Source organism: Neodiprion pinetum, chromosome 5 (genome assembly GCF_021155775.2).
Source record: "Neodiprion pinetum isolate iyNeoPine1 chromosome 5, iyNeoPine1.2, whole genome shotgun sequence".
Classification (NCBI taxonomy): Eukaryota; Metazoa; Arthropoda; class Insecta; order Hymenoptera; family Diprionidae; genus Neodiprion; species Neodiprion pinetum.
The window spans coordinates 6,435,992-6,459,500 of NC_060236.1; the positions used below are offsets into that span (position 1 = coordinate 6,435,992).

At 37.1% G+C, this 23,509-nt stretch overlaps 1 protein-coding gene across 2 annotated transcripts in view; it reads right to left on the minus strand.

Moving 5' to 3' along the window:
* wge (winged eye) overlaps positions 1-23,509 on the minus strand; it is a 132,054-nt gene that overhangs the window by 28,628 nt on the left and 79,917 nt on the right. Inside the window, exons 1-6 of one of the 2 annotated variants that reach the window (XM_046625690.2) lie at positions 12,755-13,206; positions 12,432-12,668; positions 10,149-10,271; positions 6,504-6,782; positions 5,818-6,177; positions 3,841-4,080 (exon numbers count right to left, since the gene is read on the minus strand). In XM_046625690.2, coding sequence (XP_046481646.1) covers positions 3,841-4,080; positions 5,818-6,177; positions 6,504-6,782; positions 10,149-10,271; positions 12,432-12,668; positions 12,755-12,890 — 1,375 coding nt within the window. In that variant the 5' untranslated portion in view covers positions 12,891-13,206. Of the gene's footprint in view, positions 1-3,840; positions 4,081-5,817; positions 6,178-6,503; positions 6,783-10,148; positions 10,272-12,431; positions 12,669-12,754; positions 13,207-23,509 lie in introns of those variants that run through there. The other variant, XM_046625691.2, reaches the window with a different exon arrangement.

The following is a 23,509-nucleotide window of genomic DNA, read 5'->3' on the forward strand; positions in this document are numbered from 1 at the left end:
CGATTCTGGTTAAAAAATAAAAATAGTTAAGGACCGAGCGCTAACCGGAACTAAAAATTTCTCTCAGTGTACGTAATATTGTATTCAACTCTGTGCTACACTGCACAAGCCTGTAAGGCTGCAGCACGCGTTTTCTCGACAGCTCTGCAGAGCGTAATGGGAGGGTTTTTCCTGCGTGGAGGGTGCGTACCTCTTTACCTTACACACGTATAACTCGGGAGGAACCCTGATTGGATCAAATCCCGCAAACCCCCGACCATCGAAGGACCCCCCTTTCACTCTCCCATCTCACCCCCGATATGCCTCCATGTGTACAACTGCTTCTGCACTGCAAGCTTCCACCCGGCGTTTGCAAATGAAGGTGCGAACTCGAAGCTCGATCTACGCCCCTTCATTTTTTATTTTTTTCTTTACTCGTTCTCCCTTCGCTCGCAATCACCAGCAATGAGTCTCGGATTAGTTTCAACCACTTCACTTTTAAATATCACCGCATATACGTATGCATATATATATATATATATATCATGCACCTTGAGCCGCTATCTGAATTGCAGACATTTCACGACATCGCGATCAAGATTCCGTATACGCCGATGTCGCAGATTGGTTTTATAACTATTATTATTATTATTATTATCATTTTTTTTCTTTTTGTATGAAAGTAAAACGTGACGCAAAAAAACGCAGTCGAAATTTGTTATTCCAGAACTTTTCGACCCAGCGTATACCAATTATTATATGAGAATTTGAAAAAAGAAAAAAAAAAAGAAAAACAAAACCACTGTCTGAAATCTGAAAAAATTCACAACGGTCTTATAAAAATATTTAAAATAATGTTGACGCCTGTTAGAAGATGCGAGATTTCTTTGATTCAAAAAAAAAAAAAAGAAAAAATCGTATAATTTTCAGTAAAACGATCAAACACTCAGACGTAATAAGGTAAATTCTTTTATTTATATTTGAAATTCGTCGCGAAGAGACACATTTTTGACTAGTGTGTGAAGCTTGTTGGTATGTGCACACATATGCTGTATGTGGCTATTAATGTGAAATTAAATTCACTTAGCCATTTATTTTTGAACGGCGGGGCGTTCATTTTGGCGATATGAACTACGCATATCATATTTATAGCGAGAAAAATTTGCTTGCATACAGCATATGTGTGCACATACCAACAAGCTTCACACACTAGTCAAAAATGTGTCTCTTCGCGACGAATTTCAAATGTAAACAAATTCAATGGCACACGAAAACAAAAACAATTTCGAAATACAGGTGATGAGAGAAATTAATGACAGTGTAGTCAGGGCGGCTAGGTGGTCTAGTGGAGTAAGTCTCCGGCAAAGCATCTCTAGATACCAGGTTCGATTCCTGGCTCCGTCGTTAATTTTTCAACTCACCTAAAAATTTCGAAATTGTACTCTCCTCTAGTAAATTCTTTTATACATAAATATATGTATGTACACGTATAACATCGCGGACCTAAGAATTGGTTGAGAAAGAAAAAACAAACCTGCAGTGAAGCGAAAACCTTAACAGCCTCGTTCGTAACCACACAACTAATTCTAAATTGTCGTTGCGTAAGCGAATGACAAAATTTGACCCAACGAAATATTTTACTATATATATATATATATGTATATGCATATGTATATATATATGTATACTATATATGTGTATGTACATACAATATATAGTTACATGTTCGCAGCTGTATGTTTTATAATAACGAGGCGCCACGCAATGTTGGCTAATCTATAGTAATTAATATCAGCGTGTACACATGTGCAGTGCCGGCAAAAGTGGGTGGCTGTCCGGTAACGCCATAAATATCACGCGCAGCAAAGCGTGCGGTGTAATATACCTATACCTCTTATATATTATTTTATAAATATTTAGAGGTCTCTACCAATTATTGAAATATCTTATAATTTATTTTTATCTGTGCACCTTACTGACTTTTTTATATATATATATATATATGTCTGTATGATTGTTTTTTTGTTGTTTCTTTTTTTTGTATTTTATGTATACAGGTTCCAAAAAATATGTACTTCCGATACGCGAAGTGAATTCCTAACGACTGCGTGGCGCGTCCGTCGTCTGTTTAATTTTAATGCGCGCGCGCTACAATTCGAGAGCAATTACCAGGGTGACCAACCCTCGTAAATATAACGTGAAAAACTTTGACAATTCTACTTTATTCGTAACTGTCAAGAAAATGTAGGTTCAGAGACAGTTGGTCACCCTGGAAAACAGTTTCTCTCCGATAGTTGCGCGGGTGCGTTAAATTTTACCTATTGCGAGATAAATCTGTAGCTAAACATTTAAATATAAGTCAGTTGACTGAAATATTTGTCGTTCGAGGTTACCTGCGGACCAATATTATCGTTACATGCACATAATTTGCATAATTTAAAATTTTCTATTGTGGAAAACTACTTTTTTTTTTTTTACATCGGGTTCGAACAATCACTCGGCACCTAATGAATAATTCACGGTTAGATATCGATGAAACAATTTTTAATAGTGAAAATACATATATATCTAATCCAAATTTTCAACACATTTTTTTTTCTTTCTTCTTTCGTACTTGTCTTTATTAATTTACTTTACAGAAAAGCAACAGTTTATACTTCTTCTGTCGCCATATTATATATTTTTACGGGTTGTAGTTATAAAAATTATACCTTAGCCATGGATAAAATGTAATATAAGAGTCCCGAGCGCGGCTTTAGCTGTAGAAAAACCGACGCACATATATATATGTATATATATATATATATATATATATATATACCGCCTGCTATACAACATAGCTGTAATCCTAGGTAAGCCGAGCAGCAGGATATTCCTGCCTATTTTAACAGCCCGATGTTCCGCCGTTCTCCGCTTCACGCTAACGTGAGTTTTTTGCTTTGACTTTTTTTTCATTTATTTTTCATTGCTCACCCTTGTATTTACTCGTATTACTTAGATTTTCGCTTCAATTTTACCGATACATTTTTTTCACTGTTTTATATTTAATGATTTGAGTTTTAAGCACGTTATATTTTGCATGTAGGAGGAAAAAAATTAACGCGTAAACGACTAAATTGGAATACCGAAGGAATAACGTAATTTCGCGTTTGTTTTCCTTATATTAATATCGTGGAACTATGTATCAACTTTAATATTACAACAAGATTTATAAACTCGGCGAACCGCAGGCAGGAACGTTACAATGAAAACATACTCATTCTTATCGTGAATTATTATAAAACTGCAGCGAATTGTTGTCAAACGGCTATGAAAATAGTTGAAGAATAAAAACGACATTCCCTGATTATACGCGCAAGGAAATGATTTCTTAAAATTACAAAATTCGGCGAAAGAATTAATATTCGATTCGGCAAAAAAAAAATAAAAAAAATTGTTCGGAAGCGGGAATGATTTGTGTTACCAACCGCGAAACGACATTTAATTTTCATTCTAAAAATATTTGGTAAGTACCTACAGTTAGATTATTTTATTTACTTTCTGTGCAGAATCGCGAACGAATAAATAAATTTATGTAAAAAATAAAACAAAAACTAATCGATATTGTTGAGATACTTTTTTTTTAAAAAAGCTCTGTTTTACTTGACGAGGTGCGTGTGAAAAAAAAAAACCTCTCCCGTTCACAACGACGAACTCTTCTAACATTTTAATACAACGTATAATCGACGGTCAGATTTCACCTTAAACCGATTTCCGCAATATTTTATATAATTTTTTTTTTTTTTACTACTATTCGAAGCCTTACAGACGTTATAAAACCAGAAACGCGTGAAACTGGAATCATAGACAGGTCGCACTCACCGTTTTCCGACTTCGGTGGGAGTGGTTCGATTTTAACAGCGGTTGCAGTGGCGTGCAAGGACGTGGAGACTTCGGCGACCTGGCACGGAACCGAGGTAATAGGTTCCCTCTTGACGAGGGTTGCCGCCGAGCTGATTGCGCTGCAATTCGTCCCGATATTATCCTGCTGCCCGTTCCAGGACGAGACGATCGGCAGAGTTCTGCTGCATCCGGCGTCGGAATGGACGACTTTCGTCTTGCCTGGAGTAAATCGATGTGAAAATAGATCGTGGAAAAATATGTCGGAAATAGGGGAAAAAGGTAGGTTAATTTCGCTGTTCAATATGAAAGAGAAATAAGTAAAATGAACGCAAGGTGCGCGCATTGGGTGAAATGAAAACTCGGATTTTTCGGGAGAGGCGAAATATAAACCCGAAAATATCTACGATATACTTCGTAAGGAAATTTAACGATATTAACTTTTCGAAACATTAAGTGTATAAGAAGTTCGTCATCATCGCTAATTATTCGACGAGGAATTCAGAATCCGGATAAAAGCAGAACCTAAACTGTAACATTCAGCGACTAAAACCGAGTTATAAGAAAGTGTTACTTTTCTTAACTTTTTAAACAATTCCTATCTCTCCGCATGAACCCCGTTTCCGTCATCAAATATCTATAGATCATACGTATATCTATCTTAATCGCTTTCCGTTGCTGCGAATCTTTAATATTTAACCGTTCGCAACTCGAAGCATATAACGGGTATATACATATATATATATGGATATGGTACGTAGATATCGTACGTATTGCAGAGATATAAATATCAAAGCATCGATCAGACAGACTCGGTGTATATTATAAACGAAGTCTTAGGCGCTGGCAGGTTTTCCCTGAAAGTACGTATATATATAACGCCACTAGATCCGATTGCGGAAAATATTCTATCCTTTGTCAGTATCATGCATGTAAGTATCGGGTATAATAGGTATGCAGTTCACAGAAGAATCCCGGATATTGAGTTACCCGATCGGTGCTTCAACATTTCTCTGCACGTCGCATTATACCTGCGTATAAGACCTTCGGATCACTGCAGCTTCTCTTGATCTACGTTCCGCGAGTTTCGCACGACGCTTATAAATCCTGCATCAAACTGTAAATCTGTACCTACGTTGCATACGCGTACTATGCATACATATATGTGTATACATTGTGTAATAAAATATTCTGCGTCTCCGATTTCATTCATACGCACGAAGTAAACTTGAGTATAATTTAATTTTAGTTTTGGTAAATCAAAAGCATCGATTTTTACCTATTACGTACATTATACATGTATACTGAAATTGTGGAGAAAAGTTGTATCGTTAGATGTCGGTGCTTCGTTTAAAATTGATTCAAAATGGTTAGAAAATATTTGCAACCAGATTCGTTCGACGGTCATTCTTCGATCATGTCTCATTTCATTGGAAATACAAATTTCCATGGAAAAGAATTTACCAAAACACTTTTCATTAACTATTAAATATTACAATATTGCGAAGATATTTACGTGGATCAACTCAAGTGACTGTGTAAAAAAAAGAAAACAGCAGTCTTCCGAATAAAATGTTTCGTCGAAGAATAAAATCGACCGAATCTATAACGATAGATTTTTCAAAATATTCGAATCGATCTTATCTACAAGCGTAAAGTATTCGTTTCTTATTTCATAATAATTTGATAAATACTTAAAATTAATACAATTATCGTGTAAAAAAAAAAGTATCGATCCTTTTAACAATCTTCATAAGATCCGATCATTATTATACGTCATATCTCCCGAAATCATGTCTGAAATTTGATTCTCGTGATCCATAAAAAACACACGGTGAAACGTCTACGCGCTGTAGGATCGTTAATAGAGAAAGAGAGAGAGAGAGAGAGAGAGAGAGACTCGGCCCGCAGCCAGACCGGCGTTTGTTCCTGGTTCTTAATTAGTCGCTAATTACTCACCATTAGTGTTCCTGCAGACGCAAGGCTGCCTGCTTTTGTTTTCAAGTTTAATCGGCTGCCCTTGACTGGGTAGAAAGGCCTCTCTCCTCTTGGCGATGCCCTGGTAAGTCGTTCCCTGTATCAGCATCGCGTTGCCGCTGGTCGTCGCTCCGTTAACGGGCCCCGACGTCGACGTGCTGAGAGACGTCGGGCAGCTGATCGTGTTCGAGGATATCGGCGACTGGTAATCCTGGAGGAGGACGCCCGTCGTCGGCGAGGCTGCCGAATTCGGTGAGGAAAAACTGTTTATCGTCAAGGTAGGCGCGCTTCCGGTAACGAGCGAAAGCTGCGGCGAAAATCCGGCACTCTGGTGAATTCCGCCTGAAAATAAATTCAATCTCGACTGTTGTTAACCTGCACCGAGAGAAATTTTTATTTACGCTTACCGCTCGGTCCTTAAACATTTTTTATCACGATCGAAAAATATAGTTCTAGGTAGAAAATGAAGTAGTAGGGAAGTCACGTGCTTTCCGTCAAATGCAAAAGTCGACTACGTCAAAATCTTGAAGATCTCATCGACATAAGTAAAAAGAATGTCCATTTGACAATTCTGACGAACCATCGAAGCTTTTTCCTCCATTATACGTACATATGAACCGATCGACCGCGAAGTTATAAATTTAATTTTACGGGGATAATTAATTCACCGTGATGAAGATGATGAAGCCCGGCGAGGTTTAGAGTGTGCTGAGTGTGCTGAGTGTGCTGGGCGTGATGCAAGCTCCCTACGTTCACCCCGACGCCCTGAAGGCTGAGAGCTTGTTGCGCCGGAGGCGCAAGACTCGCCAGATTCTTGGCCAAAAGCTCCAGCTGTGTCACGGGTCCAGGGCTGTAGGGCGAACCGGGGGGCGGGGTGGGAGCTCCCCATGTGTATCCACCGACGCCGACGCCGACGCCGACGGCCGCTGAAAACACGCTCTCTGAAACTGAGGGGGAAGAAGAGAGAGGAAACGATGAAAAAATTATTAAGCATAGGTAAGGAAGTGGTGGGATTGGTTCGTCGGGGCGGTGTTGAATTTACGAATTTTTCAAGAGTTACGAAAGCAACTTGAAGCGAAGATGTCGAGCTTTGAAGAAACGACAAATTTTTGAAACGTCGGAAACTCGAAATAAAGGATTCCGAAATAATTCTAATTACGATTGAGCAATGTTCGATGGAGTGAAATTCGGAAAATTAAAATATACTCGCACAGCGCGGTTTACTCAACGAGCGTGTGTGAAAAATCAGAAAAATCGAAAATCGGAATTTTACCAAGATTCCGAACGTGAAAATGTCGAAAATCCAAAACAACGAAAGATCAAAGTGACGAAATTTCACCGAGTCAAAAATTCACGGGAATAAAAATCTCGTTTCGGACGATTCGAAACTTTGCTGTTTCGTAAAAGCTTGACTTCTTTGCTTCAAGTTTCGCCATCAAAAAAATTCGGAATTCAGCGCTTTCGAAACTTGTCAAGTTCGGGACTTCAACCCCGCCCTGCTTCAGTTGCTTATAAAATTCTATCGTTCCTATATAACACACAATGCAAAGTATGTCAACAGTTAAATTTTCATACCGTACAATATCTTTTATTTCCTCATTTTATCTCAACGAGAATAATCTCACCGTATACACATTTCGACATCGACGTACGCGATTATTTTGCAACTGTCACCGCTGTCTGCGACTTTTTAATCACTTCGTTTTCATATTTGCACCATTACATTGTCGCATAGGTACGTATAAAAAGTTGTAATGATATATAAATGCAGATTTCTATGATTACAAATGCATAATTATGCGTATATGTTTGTACCATAAAAAATTGCAGCATCTGCAGGGTTCTAACTGCAGTTCAGAATGCGAAACGTATATGAACCGATATGATATAAATTCATTTATCTTTCACTTATGTAAGTGTATTAATTCATCAACTTCTAGCCTGTATTACCGGTTATCCAAGAGTCCATTTGTTTCATTTACACATAATAAACCTCGATAAACTTTATTCTTCAATCATATACCACAAAGTTACCGTGCAGTCCTCGACTGTTTCCACTTTTTATCCCGACCGGGAAATGTGGTTTCATCATTAAGCTAAGAAAATTTATAAATGATTTAATCTTTCAATAGCAAAGTGAATAAAACTGTAATAACACCGGAAGATAGTTTAAATGATGTGCGACATTTATTACGTGTGCGTTAATTATTTGAAGAATATTTAATCGTTATCGTATCCGATACTGTAAGGAATTTATCCAATCACTGTAAGAGAAAACGAAGTTTCTCCCAGTAAATAAATCCCTGTTAAATCGAATACGATTTAGTACTTCGTTAAATACTTACATACCTGTGTACATTATATAAACGCCCCCGCGGGCGTCCGTCCGAGGCATGAAATTGCAAATAACAAGGAAAGAATTAGTTTGAAAAAAAATCTTTCAACACGCGTACGTTAATAAAACCTTCTGCAATTAATCGTTGAACAGAATTGATATATGTAAATATATAAGATAAGAGTGTAAAACTGAAATGCGAGTAAGAATGAATTACACTCTCGAGTAATCCAGACCCTAGACAGCAAGCAGTTCCTCGGTACAAACACGGATTAAAGGAAAGCGCGCCTAATTCAGTCGACGTATAACAAGAGGAAGAAAAAATAACTAAACCTCTGCAGATTGTATATATCGTTTTAGATTCAATTTTAGACAAGTCTTTGATCGTCTCGAAGTGTGAGCGAGTTTGGCGGCCGGTCGGTTGGTACGAATCCATTAGGCCAAAGACTCGATGGTAAAAGAGGGTGGATAATGGTGAAAGGAGGTGGTGGTGGTGGAAGAAAAGTTTAAAGTCCCGAAGAAGAATTATTTTCATTCGCGTGATGCTACGAATAATTGCAATGGAAAATGTGTGAAATGCAACGTGCAACTCCAAGTTGCAACACTTTGCAATTAAACACGCGGTATAGAAATGTTATAGGAAACGAGTCGAATACCGTAAATTACGTGTGTTAAAAGAAGAAAAAAAAAAAACAAGCATAACATATGTTAGAATCTAGCGACATGAACATTCGCAAGGAAAAGAATAAGAGCGAGCGTGAATTGAATGTGAAGAAAGAGAGAAAGAGAGAAAGAGAGAGAGAGAGAGAGAGAGAGAGAAAAGAAAAAGTGTTGAACGAACTGTGCTGGAAGTGGTATGTATGTATGTACGTATATATATTAGAGTAATTCCCTGGTTCTTTTCTTTTACTTTCTTCCTTTTTTCCTTTTACTTTTCTTTTTCCTAATCTTTTACTGCGGATATTTCGCCGGTTTCGGGCACCGGAACTCCGGGAATCCCGAGTAATCCGAATGCGAAGGGGGCGTTTAGGATTACGCCTTGGACAATAATGCCCGACTCCTTAAGGAATCCCATCCTACTACTTGTCGCATTGTCCATGGCATGCAGACGCTATATACCCGTGCTAAACTTCTATTTACGCATACCTATACATAACGTACGTACATTTTATGTACGTATGTAATACAGTTGGAAGTATTTCGGAACGCTGCGGCCCTCCATTCACATCTATAATTGAATAATTGCTCTATTGTGTGTATATTCTATATACATATGCATATATGCAGGTAACGCAATGCGGGGATTGTAATGAAATAACGAATAGATGATTGAACGAATTAAATTTTTCATTAATACTTTATATTATTCTTCTTTTACCTTCTCTATAAATATTATCGCCGTTTTACCGTATACTTACAATATTTACTGTTTTACTCGTATTTTTACCTTTCGTGATATAGATAGAAAATTATTGATTTCGGTCGGAATAAATTTCTTTTACCACTTTAACCTAAAAATCGTGACTTTTTCGTGTTTTTTTTTTTTTGGATCTCATGATAAAAAATAGGGCATTATACTCGTTACAAAATGTACTATTTCTAATTTCCACGAATCCTTACGTTTTCCAGCCTCTCAAATCCGAAAAATGTGTTTTTAAACAAACGTCGATCTTGGAAACGGCCGGATGAAAAAATGTGAAACTCGCAGGAACTAAGAAAAAAAAAAAAAAACAAATAAAAGAAAGTCTGATTTTTCTTTCAAAACTTTTTCACCCCGCTACAAATTCCTATCGGTTTCAGTTTTTTTTTTTTTCCACTGAAAACCCTGTTTGTTCCGCCTTGCTTTATATAACATTTTCGTTTTCGTTTTTTACTACGAACTCGCTTTGCTGAATTAATTATAGGCAAAGGCCTGCAGAGGATTAGTTAAAAAATGTTTATAATAAAATAAGAACGGCAGGCGAGATTAAACAATTACCCTTGTGCGTTGTCGCGTGATAAGCTCTGGCAGGCGGTGGTCCAGGTGTTGCCGGTGTTGCGGCAACGTAACCCCCGGGATTACTACCGGGAAACAACGAGTACAATCCATATCGATTCACGCCTGTAACGATAAACCATATAAATCGTTAATTTTTCAATAATTTGTCAAACAAATTTTAGTGCTTTCGATGAGAGAGAAATTATTTATAATTAATAAAAATCCGCAAAACAGTTCGGGCATAATACATGAGATGCTGTTGCCAAAATATTATGATTTATAAGTGTAACAATAATCAAATAACACTTGAATTATTGACGTTTAATTATGTACGAAAATTTCTTTACGATAGCTTCTTTTTTTCTTCTTCTTCTTCTTCTTCTCCTTCTTCTTCGAAACAAGTATCCAAAATAATTTTATTATACCAATTAAACTTGACGTTATAAAGTTTGTTGAGAAACTCGTAACGATTTTCAAGTGATTAAGTACGCACGTTAAATTGACGTTAATTGGCGACGTGTCGACTTCTGGTTCTGATTAAATTCAAGTTTTTATTGTTTTTTTTTTCTTAATTAACGGACACAGGGACAAAAAAACATATTTCTCAAAACTTTCTAAAATGAGAGCCACAACGTTACTTGAGCCGTATTATCAAAAACAGTTTTACCCGACTCGTCTTCTCTATCTTGCACAAGGGGAAGTGGTGGTCACGGGTAAACGTATCTGACGATGTAAATTGCGGTAATTTTTTCCATTACTCATTTCGTCGTGTTTTACTTTCTTCGCTTTCCCGCAATAGCGGTATTAGATTCTTATCCCCGTGTTAAGCGAGTCAGCTGGCCGCAAGAAGGATGATAAAAGAATAAAAAAAAAGTTAACAAAATATAGATTATTTTCGCAATACGATCGTAACTTATTATCGTTAGCTCGTTCACAGATCGCAAATGCGTTAGGACAAGGATCGAAACAACATAACGAGCAGGGTCTTATTGTTATTACGGATTTCCTTTGATACGAACAAAACCGCAACGCGTGTCTTTACATGATATTAAAACACGCGTAACAATATCATTCTTCAGAGTTTCAAAAACGTCGTTGTTACTATAATAACGTTTTCCAATTACTTCAATTTACACAAACATATCATATCCACAATTATTCGCAAACTGAACTTACTTAATCTCAAAGTTGTTCGAAAATTATTGCAAGACGAGATCATTTTTCATTCGGTATTGACAACAGAGTCACGACAACGTTAATTATATTTAACTTCGAACAGCTGTTCGTTGGAAATTTTCTTCTTTTAATAACTATTAGTTACACAGAGTAGACGCAACGATCAATTATTTATTAACGTTTTAATCATTGGTTTACGTTAAACACCTGCAAAAATTTCCCAGGGTTTTCGGAAAATTGTGAAAATAAACAAAAATAAAAAAAAAAAAGAAATAAAATAAATCCCCGACTGTTCCCGCACGTTTTAAATTTTACCCTTTTCTGCTCGTATAATTAACAATATATCTATTCCTAGCCAACCGAGACGTTTGACACGTGAAGAAGTGAGTTTAAGATTGAGAATCTTTTGACGTCTCTCGCAGAGTCGTCGTAAGTATATAAAATATCGAACAGTTCGGCGCTTATTATTACGTATTAATGCGTGCAGATTCTCTGCTCGTTCATGAACTGTATAATATTATCAGTAGATATATATATATATATGCATATAGATGTATGATATATCAGCTCGCTGTATTCTTATATTAGATATTCTACACCTAGACTTTTCCGTAAAATTTCACGTCGCTCTTTTCCGTATACGCGCATAATAAGCGACACCGTGTCACTTGATTAGCTGATTAAATCCAGGTATGGTGAAAAAAAAAAAAAAAACCATTTTTTTTCAAAATCGCCGACTTTTTCCACGGTTTTCTTATCCAGTTACAAAACAAAAATCGCCGACTATTCCTGACAGCGCATGAATTTATCAATTTTTTTTCTCGATAACGAAGAAACAAGCTGCTCCGTGACTGACGTTCGTTCGATTCGAATAAATTTGGTGAACATGCAACGTACTTGCTTAATGAAACAAACTACTTTTGTTGGGGTCTCGTTTATGATTCAAAATAAAGTAAGGCTCGAAAACTGATTTTGCGTCGCGGTTAGCAAGAAAGGATCTACGATAGAGAAAAATGTGTTAGGCGTGCCTCGTTTATTCCTAATTCCAACAATATTCGAACATTGTGTTAATATAGGATAAAAGGGAATTAGGGAATCGATAATTACCTTGGGTGTGGGCAGGCGCTGGGGTGGCTGGAAGCGGCGGCGTGCCCTGGGACTGTCCGGTGGGTGGAACCGACGACTGCGTCGGGGTCAAAGGCCAAAGCGCGGCCGCGGGGCCGACGGACTGTTGTTGTCCGCGATTTCCCAGGCCTCCTGCACCGACACCTGCACCACCGACGGGCCGTCCTGCGGGCCCCTGGGCCACGGGAGGGGCCAACATCGGACCACCCCCTCCCGAGGCTGAAACCAAACGAAACGGAACGGAGGATTATTGCAAATGGCCGACGAGGCGAGGGACGCGAGAGGCGAGAGTCGGATTTTCCTACCTATTGTACAAAAATATTTGTGTAAGAGCCGATCGAACGTTCGCTGCGAGAGAAGCTGACGTTCCCGATACGTCGCGACGACTTTATGTTGTACGATGCGTGCGAACGTTGGTATCGATGATAATAAATAATCCATGTTTTATGTAAATGGTTTAAGTTTGTGATCAGATGTATGGTGCGATGGTGGTGAAATTTCTTGTTTTTCATTAAAAAGACATTCGTTTTGCTTCGAGATACGTGTTTCGGTAGTTTTCTATGTAATTCTTTTGGTTATGCGTGTAATGATAGATATGTACGGAAAAAGAAATGAGAAAATAAAATGTCTATTTCGTCTTACGAATACAAGGATTTTTATTTCACGTTATTGTGATAATTTGCATTTCATTTAGTTATAAATAATGTCGGCTTTTGTAGCACTTCTCCTTTACGTTCTTTTGGTAACCGTCTCGATAATTGGAGCGTGTTTCCTTTTTCTTTTTTTGTTCTACCAGACGGATGAATAAGGAAGAAAGATTCATCGATTGTTGGTCAAATATATTTTATACTACGTAACGACGTTTCGGCAATAATTGTAACAAAATGCTGCGAGGCTGAAGTTCGGTAGCGTTATTGTAATGAATAACGTTTCGGAAGAATCGTTATTTCACAATTACAGGAATTTCTGAAATTCAGTGGAGACGAGTTCATATTTTGAAAATTTGACTACTTCAAAGTCACTAGAAACTCGCAAAACAGTGATTTCTCTCCCCCCAATGTGTCTTTTCCGATTTCGGTTTCACGTTCATCGTAACGAAAATCGGAAAATTGATGAAAGAATTTAAAAAAAAAAAACACACACACACAAAAACAAGAGATTCGGCTACAGAATTAACTTACCCTTGTACATAAATTTCTTTATAAATTTTCCAAACTTTTCTTATAATAATGACATATTATACGTACAAACACAATTCCAAACTCTGTGATAATCATTTCCCAATGTTGGACATTGTGACATTTATCATAACACGGTGAGAAAATACGATTTGCATGCAGCTTTGTACAATATTGTCCGATTACAAGTTACTAGATCCGTACGTTTGAAATTTCATAAATTTCACATTTGAAAACACTCTTTTGTACAAAACAATTTCAACGCGCGGTATAACAACATCGTTCACATATTTTCATGCATACGAACTGTATAAATACATATTCGGAATTTCAAGCACTAAAACTTATCGTAGAAACCGCGTGAAATAACAACAGACGGTATTAAAATTTCATTATTCATCATCGTTGGAGAAGATATATATATATATATATATATATATTATATACATATTTTCTAATTCTAAAAATTACAATGTGCGCAAAGGCGTAAAGTGTTCCCATACGATGTAAGTTACCGGTACACCTATATACAGGAATTTACGTAAATTGAATGATAGATTAGCCTGCCGGATCCGACTGCATTTCATCGTACGTTACATGCAAGGATGAGTAACATCACGTGTGACATTCGGTAATAGAATAAAATGATGGAGAACGGGAAGGGACGTAACGAGACTTGCGGAGCGAGTGCAACGGTCAGGAGAGAGGAAAGGCGAGAAGAGGTGAAGGGAAGAAAAAGAGAAAAAGAGAGAGAGAGAGAGAGAGAGGGAGAGAGTGACGGTGAGGGGTAAAGGGGGGTAAAGGGGGAAAAGGGAGAGCGTAGGTAGAAACCGAGGAGGGACAGCAACAGGTCGACCGGCGTGATAATGCTGCGCATACTTATTGTGAGATAGGTGCAACAGCGTGTGCAATGCTGCACGCCTATATATATATACATGTGTGTGTGCGTGTGTGTGCGTGCGTGTGCGGAACCGCACCGCAATTCGTACGCGGGCGTCTCGCGACGCAGGGATTTACGTCGGCGGAACTTGTATTATTATTGTTATTATTATTATTATTATATCTACCTAGGATGTCTATAGTTGTATACATATATAATACATGGGTTGGGTTGTTGGTGGAAAAAAATAATTTGCGATTTTTCGTCGCCGATTGTTGGACCGCCTGACGAGTTTGTTTAGGTTGAATGAAAGTGTCCGGAAAAAGATGAGCTTTCTACGTTACGCGGAATATCGCGATCAGATGACTTTAAACTTTTGTACATATTTTTTTTTCTTTCTTAATTTATGAAGAATCGTGAATGAATTTTTTTTTTTTTGGTCATTTACGCTTACATCAATCGTAATATCGATTTGCGTCGCTAAGAAGACACGCATTTGTAACGCGAAGTATCTAATCATTGTTTTTGAAGTACATCGCTGACGATATTTTCTCATTATTAATTCAATCTCGTAACGTGGTTGTTATTTGTTACGAACTTTTAATTTAAGAGAATAAGATTCCCGGACGATATATCGTTGCGTTATCGGTCGTGATCTTTGGATTGAATGTAAATGTCAGAGAAAGAAATAGTTATTCAAGTGCTACAATGTGTTTCTTCGCGAATTCAAAGAAATTGTGAAAAAAAAAGAACAGTGAAAAATCAAATGACCGCGATCTTTCGCGTAACGCGGAACGCTCGTCATTTTACAGAATCTTTCCTACGATCTGAACAAACTTTTCAGAGAGTGCCACGGTGGAAAATCAAAAACAAAGGGGGGTTTTTTTAATTGGAAATTTTTCGAATTATGACTTGTCCCTCTCCCCACATCCGGATTAGTTTCAAATGAATGAATAAAAATCGCCTGCAGAGCACATATCTAATACGGTTTCTGATACAGTTTTATTGACTGGGAGAAAAAAAATAAAAAAAAAAAAAAAAATTAAAAAAAACTGTTACGGTGATAAATCAGTGATCATTGATTCTAATATTGAATGAAAATATCAGCATCGTCTGTAGAGAATTCTATGCCAGCTGTAGCCGATTATAACACAACTTATTTCTGAGTTTGATATCAATGGACAATTGGCATAAAACGCTTCATTGACGATGCGGATATTTTTTTTTTTTTATCAAATATTGGCATTAATGCCGATCGAATTCTTAGGCTCGTAGATTTTTTTCAAATAATAACTCCCGCCGAAAAAAAAGCACCTCTGGTACAAAAACCTTCCGACAATTACATTGAAAATGTGTTCTCATCCTGACAAAAAAAAAAAGATTGAAATCAGATACTAGCGTACATATCCGTTAATTGACAATGAGAGCCTGATCGAAACTTGATCCTTAGCTTCCACATTTCTCTGGAATCACACTGCTAACAAATTGGGATCGAACTGACCCTAAACTTATCCAACAACAAACGATACTTAAATGTGAATAATAAACAAAATAACTTGTTCATTGATAAAAATCCTGAACAAAATATTGACCGTTGATATATAAAGACACATTGTGCTTTTGAGAAGATTTAGATTTATTTGTTTTTAAACAATTTGGGAAGCACCTCGGTCGAAAACTACAAAGTTACACTCTATGCATGTGCGTATATATCTATGCATATGACCCATATGTATCCGGGGATACGGGATAAGCTACATTGTAGAATCTGAGAGCCAATAAAAGACACGCGAGACTTGTTCGCGATCTATTTTAGCTGGAATGTGTGGCTATTCTAAGCGAGAAAAAGAGAGAGAGAGATATCGATATGCATACATAATACGGGTCTCTTGTGACTACTTGAGATAAAAATCAGGTTTTGCAGAGATTCAAATTCGAATTCCTCCGAGTCACATTTATTATTCAACAGTTATATTATCCGGTGCTAATTCGAATCGTATACACGTATATACGTACCTCGCGCAACGATGCGATAAATATTTTTAGGTTTTCGGATTTAAGACGCGGAGTTTCCTTCGTCCTTCTCTCTTCTTTCTCTCGCATGCGTAAATATTCGGAGAAAATTTGTCTTATACGGATACAGCCGGCGTTACGGCAGCTAATATCGCAAGCGTTTCGCATTGCGAGCCCTCTCGACGCGAGTTTGAATCCGTACGTTGGCGTACGATGATAATACATACGTGTAAATACGTACCCGATATACGTGCGCGTACACGCATACACACAAGGGCGTATATCTCTGCCCGGCGTGAGGGACCGACGCGTTTTTTTAAGATAAACCCACTGCCGTGCCCTTGTGCGGGATGACGTCCGTGTGCACGCGCGTGCATACACGTGTGCAGCGTGTAAACGCGTGGGTACGCGGCACGTAAGTGTATTCCCTGTATGCGTGCACGTATATTGGGACCACCCCAAGCGGCGACGAAATAGAAGAATAATAAAAAGTGAAGAAAAGAAAGACGGGAGGCGAAGGGGGGAAAAGGAGGAAGAGGAGGTGAAAAAAAACGAGGCATGAAAGAAGTGAGGAGAGAGAGTGAGAGAGAGGATAGGGGAATGCGTTATGCATACATACGTGTATACGTGAAAGGTACACACACGTGCGTTTCGACGCGAAATATTGCATGATTCCTATATATATGCACAATATTGTTCATAATGCAGAGATTTGCGTGAATCGGATTGGGAAAATGCACTGAGAGAAATTTTTATTTACGTTTACCGCTCGGTCCTTGAGTATTTTTCATTTTTTACCACAATCGAAAAACATACTTTTAGGTAGAAAATGAAAATTAGTTTATTATATATTTATATATTAGCTATTCTTTCTCATTACGATCACTCTTGCTAAATTTTCTCGTATCTGTTGCGAAAATTTAACGCTCGTGCAACGATAAATTGACGTTAAAGCCTCGCTTAGCTAAAAAAGTAGAGTAAACCTCGAAAACTGGCTTTGTGTTTCAATTAGCAAAAAAGGATCGATGATAGCGCAAACAGTTTTTTTAACGACACCTGTTTTACTCAATTTTTCTAGTTACTGTAACAAATGAAATTTTTCTCAGTGTGCGTATATATATATATATATATATCGAAATATGCATGTACAACGTTGCAACACGTATACTAAATAAGGTATACTTATACCACACACTTGCATGTTGTACAGATGTCGGTAAAATGCGTGGGCGTGGATTTGTGACGTAATCTGGAATCGCTGGGTGATTCGCCGAGGGTAATTCCCCGGTATTGCGTCATTGTCGTGAAACTTTCTGCCCCGGACGGGTTATGTTCTTTATTTTTATATTATGGTTTTACTTTCTTCATTTCTCTATATTTATTTATTTATTTATTTTTTCTCACCTTTACGTAACGCTCAATTCCGTCCATAACTGGCATTATAATACGCGTTATGTGAATCATGTATATGGACACGTGTATATAATATAACAACTAACCTAAGACACTGAAGAAAATATAATAATACAACCTATAATTAATTTCGAATGGAAGTTGTAAAATTGATGAAGGAGTGGAAGATTTTTCAAGTTTTCGAAACTGCCTTCTGTGACTGACAATGAATTAATAATGGAGGCTTGAAAAATCCCAGTACATACGTATGTACAATTTCATTATTCTAAAATTATCGCGCCGAGATCGGTAAAAAGTAAAAATAAACGCGAAACCTTTGACGAGTTTTGTACGTTTATATATTTTAAGAGTGCTTCTGTGGTGTTTTGGGGAAAATGCTAGGAGGTGATTAAACGAAAATATACATGCTGCGAGGACTTTATTCCGACTGACTTTGATTGTGGTAAAAAATGAAAATGCTCAAGGACCGAGCGGTAACCGGAACTAAAAATTTCTCTCAGTGTGGAATATACAGAAAACTCGGCTCTCGTTGAACAACGCATTTCGTACACAATCCGAAAGAATATCAGAGCCAGTGTTGAAAGGTTTGTGAATGTATGAAATATATCAGTAAATATAATTTGCATCGATTTTTTCATCTGTAATAATATTGCGGCGTAAAAATGCATCTAGTATTGCTTCGCTTTTTCGAACAACGATGCCCTCAATGAATGACCCTTGCGATCATCGTCGTAAAATCTGTCCGCAGAATTCTTCTTACAACTGCGTATAGTTGCATAAAAATTAGTTTGATAATATCGCTTTAGTAAAGTTTGAAATTTTTACACTTTCAGAATCTAAAATCAAACGTTCGTCACTTCGAAGTAAAATTTCACAAGACGCAACGATTACTTCTTCTTCGCTTTATATCGAATCTTCTAATATCAAGTCTTGTGCTACGTGACGTTTGCTATCGAAATTTTTCATTTCCATACTGCCAGATTGAGAGATTTACCTGGGAAAACGATCGATAAATTTGAATCGAAAACTAAATTCGGTGTTGATTCCACGATAAATATTTGAATAATTAAAACTTGGGTAGCTTGAACACTCGGCAAATGTTGGAGCTACAAATTTGTATTTGCTAACTTTAAAGGCGCGTCTATTCATCTCAGGTTCGTGGCTCGTTCCCAATTTTTAAAAAATCCGGTCAAGTACCGCTTACTGATTTAATTTTTTTTCTGGATCTTCAACTCCATTAGGTAGCAGTTGCCGATACGTCGTTTACAATCACGCAGTGACAGCAAGATTCTGTACCACACTTATAGTCGTTCATTTGATTAAAAATTATCCGACATTTACTTGGAAACCGTATATGATTTAAATCGTTTTTTTTATAAAGTATCATGAGATTGTATTTGTGAAAAGTGTTTTTTTTTTTTTTTTGCGTTGAATGTGGTTTATTCTTGCATAACGTGATGGAACGCGTACATTTATTCCACGAAACAAGTTATTTGGCGAAAGGTTTTTGCAACAGATATATTTTTTGCGCGAGTGTTAGATTTTTAACTGTAAGTTTAAGAAAATATTTCACGCGGGGAAAAAACATATCGCAAAGTTATGACTGTGAGAACTTTTGTTTTTGTCTTCCAAATTTTATCCAGCTATACGTATACGCGGATTATACAAGCCTGCATTTAATTGGATCCTGAATACAATTGGCAATCAATTAAATTGTAAGTATGTAATCCGATTTATCAGTTTCCACACCGCGAAGGGAATTCCTATAAAATTTAAATTAGCGCACCTCCCGATCAAGCCTGACACTTCTGTTTACGGAAATTACGATAGACGAAGAGAGAAAGAGAGATAGATGGATAGAGATTTATACAAACGAATCGTAGATAAATATTTCTAATGAAGTCGGTGATGTGTAATACAGTTTTCAACGGTTCCATTCCAGTAAAAACTTAATCAATATCACAGTTTATTTCTGTTATTTTCTACGGGAAAATTTATAATTTACCGTATTTCGGATGATTGATGATTTGGCTAAGTATGCACGCGGTAAGAAAAATTTCAATACTAAAATCGAACATGTCGCTGATTTAAAAGGCGGTTGATAGAGAAAAAAGAAATACAGCGTCATTTTTTAAATTATTTTCACCAATATCCCGTACACTGAGAGTAAAAGAAAACGAGGGAAAATAAATTTACTGAAAAATCTAAGCCAGCTGTTGCACATGTCGCGGGTGTGTTATTATAAGCTTCAAAATTTATTTATATATATATATACACATATGATCCAATTTGTTACACTTGTGTTGAATATTTTCATTTTTCCAATTTCCTTGTATTTTGTTCACAGTTTACAAATATATTCTATACATACAAACATATTTTTTTTAATCGAACCTACGCGCCCCTGATATATTCTAGTAATACACATACGTAACCATGCACAAGTCTTGTATCCGATTCTGGGAGCAAATCGCCTCACATCGATCAAAACGTGGGTTACACTGTTTGTGAGAAATTTTTATTTCCGGTTACCGCTCAGTCCTTGACTATTTTCATTTTTTACCACGATCGACAAAATATAGTTCTAGGTAAAAAATGAAAATTACTTTTCTAGCTGTTACCGGAAAGTCTAGCATCCGTTGCTATTCTTTCTCATTACGATCACTCTTGCTAGATTTTCTTGCAACCGTTGCGAAAATTTAACGCTCGTGCAACGATAAATTGACGTTAAAGCCTTGTTTAACTAAAAAAGTATAGTAAACCTCGCAAAGTGATTTTGCGTTGCGATTAGCAAAAAAGGATCGACGATAGCGCAAAATGGTTAGGCGTACCTCGTTTTTCCTAATTCCACAAATATTCAAACAGTTTGTTTTTAACGATACCTGTTTTACTCAATTTTTCTAATTACTGTAACAAATGAATTTTTTGTCGGAACACCCTTGAATTTTCTCGGTCAAGGTCGAAGCAAGTGATTGAGGGATGGCGGGGGGGGGGGAGAGGCGAGGCGCCTGACTTTCCAGCGTGCATGTTAACATGCGCTATACGTATGCATGTATATACATATATATACGTACCTAGGCATGTATAACAAAGTTTAACCACCGCCGGGGTTTTTATATACATTATACATGTATATGTATGTATATATATATATATACAATTATACACATATATAAGGTCGTCGGCCCGCGGAATGAGAAGACAATATATATATATATAACATAAAGAAAGTACCGACTGATAAATGACCGGGACTATTTAATTCTTATCGGTAGGTGTATATAATATTGTTTATTGTACACTTTTGATTTACCTTCCGTTAATTATTATTGTTATCATCATCATCATCATCATCATCATCATCATCATCGTCATCATCATCATCATCATCATCATGATCATTATCATTATTATTATCGTCATCACGGAGCTTGGAATTCATTTGCTGTTCTACGTTTTTACTTCTACTATATATGTATATATTTCTCTATTTATTTATTTATTTACTTACTATATATAACAGTCGTGCAAAAATTATAAGCTGGTACATGAAAAAATAAATAAATAAATAAATAATACGAATAAAACGTTTGGAAAGTAATGAATGAATTTTCGATTAATATTCGAAACTAGTGGCTTCGTTTACGATGATGAAAAATGCGTACGAGTGCAAATAAGAATAGCGATTGCAAATGTGTTATAGGATCGAAGAGACGTAAAGGAAACTCGTTAAACGAAAAATTCGTGAGCCAACAGAGACGAGTGGAGAGAAGCGATGGGTTGTAGGTCTCTTATACATACGTACATACATATATATATACATATATATATATACATATGTATATGTATACCCGCATATATAATATACCTGTATAGGATATAAAGCACTCGGGGAGAAAGGAGAACGGCTATTGCTGGTCAAACGAGGGCATAAAATTGAGCCTAAAAATTTCACGCGGTATGTTAAAAATTGAAAAATTAAGCAGTGGCGGTTCCTCTTCGAGTGTTAAGCCATCGTACCGAAAAAAAGAGAGAGATAGAGAGAGAGACTGACATCATCCTAGGTGGTGGATGCATGCCTATTTGTACATTATGTATGGTAGGCGTGAGTTAATGCCGGCGTGTGTTGTCTCGAGGTGCGGAGGTACGTGCTTAGTCGTGTGGCCCGCGGAGAGAGAAATTGAGAGAAGATGAGGGGGGGGGGGGGGGGGGGAGCCGGCGTTGTTTAGCTCGTCGCATGCATACGTGTGCTTAGAAATAGGTGTCGGGTGTATTCGTTTATATATATATGTATATGTATGTATATACCCTGTGCAAGCGCGTGCAGTGAGACAAAGTGAATTATCGCGTTTGCTCTCGAAAAAAGAAAAAAAAAAAGAATAAGGTACACAAAAATGTTGGAGAAGGAGGACTGAGTGAAAAAAACAAAAGCGAAAAATAAAACACAAAAGTTGAGGAAGGGATGAAAAAAAAAATCTACACCGCGCGTCTCACGCCTGTTTTATATAACAAACGAAGTTGAACTCGACCTAAAACCTATAAATAATAAATATGTATATTTATTACATATGTATGTGTGTATATATATATTCACTGTGAAAAACGCACGCGTATAAGGTTGAAGTAATCGTGCAACGTATAACAATGCAATTTTCTATTCTTCTTTCTATTTTTCTTTCTATTCTTTTCTTTTCTTTTCATTTCCGCAACATTGTACGTACAAGGATATGCAAGATTAGGTAAGTCATATTTCTCAAATTCTGATAATTGGAATTAGTCATTTCGAATTGGTCTAAAATATGTTAATTCTTCGTTCAACTCTGACTTACGCAACTTTGAACGTGCGTAGTGAAAAAAAACAAAAAAATAAAAACAACAACAACAACAAACTATCATATCTCACAATTTGTTTGCATGTATGGGTTCAATCGACCCATGATTTATGACTATCGATGCGGATTTCTGACAATAAAATATTCATATACGTACGAATAAAAGTACAATTACCTGCGAGGTGAAATATTTCTTTTTTACTTTATTCCTACAACGCGTCCGTGGTTTTATATTTTCCCCCTTCTTTGGTTTCCTGATCACTGTCTTTTTTATTCTTTCTTTCTTTTTCTTTTTTTCTTTTTTTTTGTTATGTTTCACCACTCAATTATCGAAACAAAGGGCGACTAATTGCGCGGACAAAACGAATAAATTATTATAATTATATTTCCCCGGTTCCTCATTCTGTATTCAGTGCGAGGCCAGGACGTCGGGGAGGAAGGGAGGTTGGGTGGGTCCCATTCGGGATTTTTCGAAGCACCTGTTCAACGTTTTCCACCCTAAAGAGCGCCCCTGGCACAGGTAGAGGCAGGCACTCAGTCGCCCACCTCGGTCCCGAGGCCTGACCTAACTCGAAAACCTGTTTCATTCCATCCCGCGACGCGTTTCCACATGCATATGCATGCGCGTGTGTAACGCGTACGTAGGTATCTAGATATATAGATATATATATATATATACATATATATAATATATAAGAGCGTTTCGTTCACGGGGCCGAAAACGCGCGGCGGGCGAGATCGGGG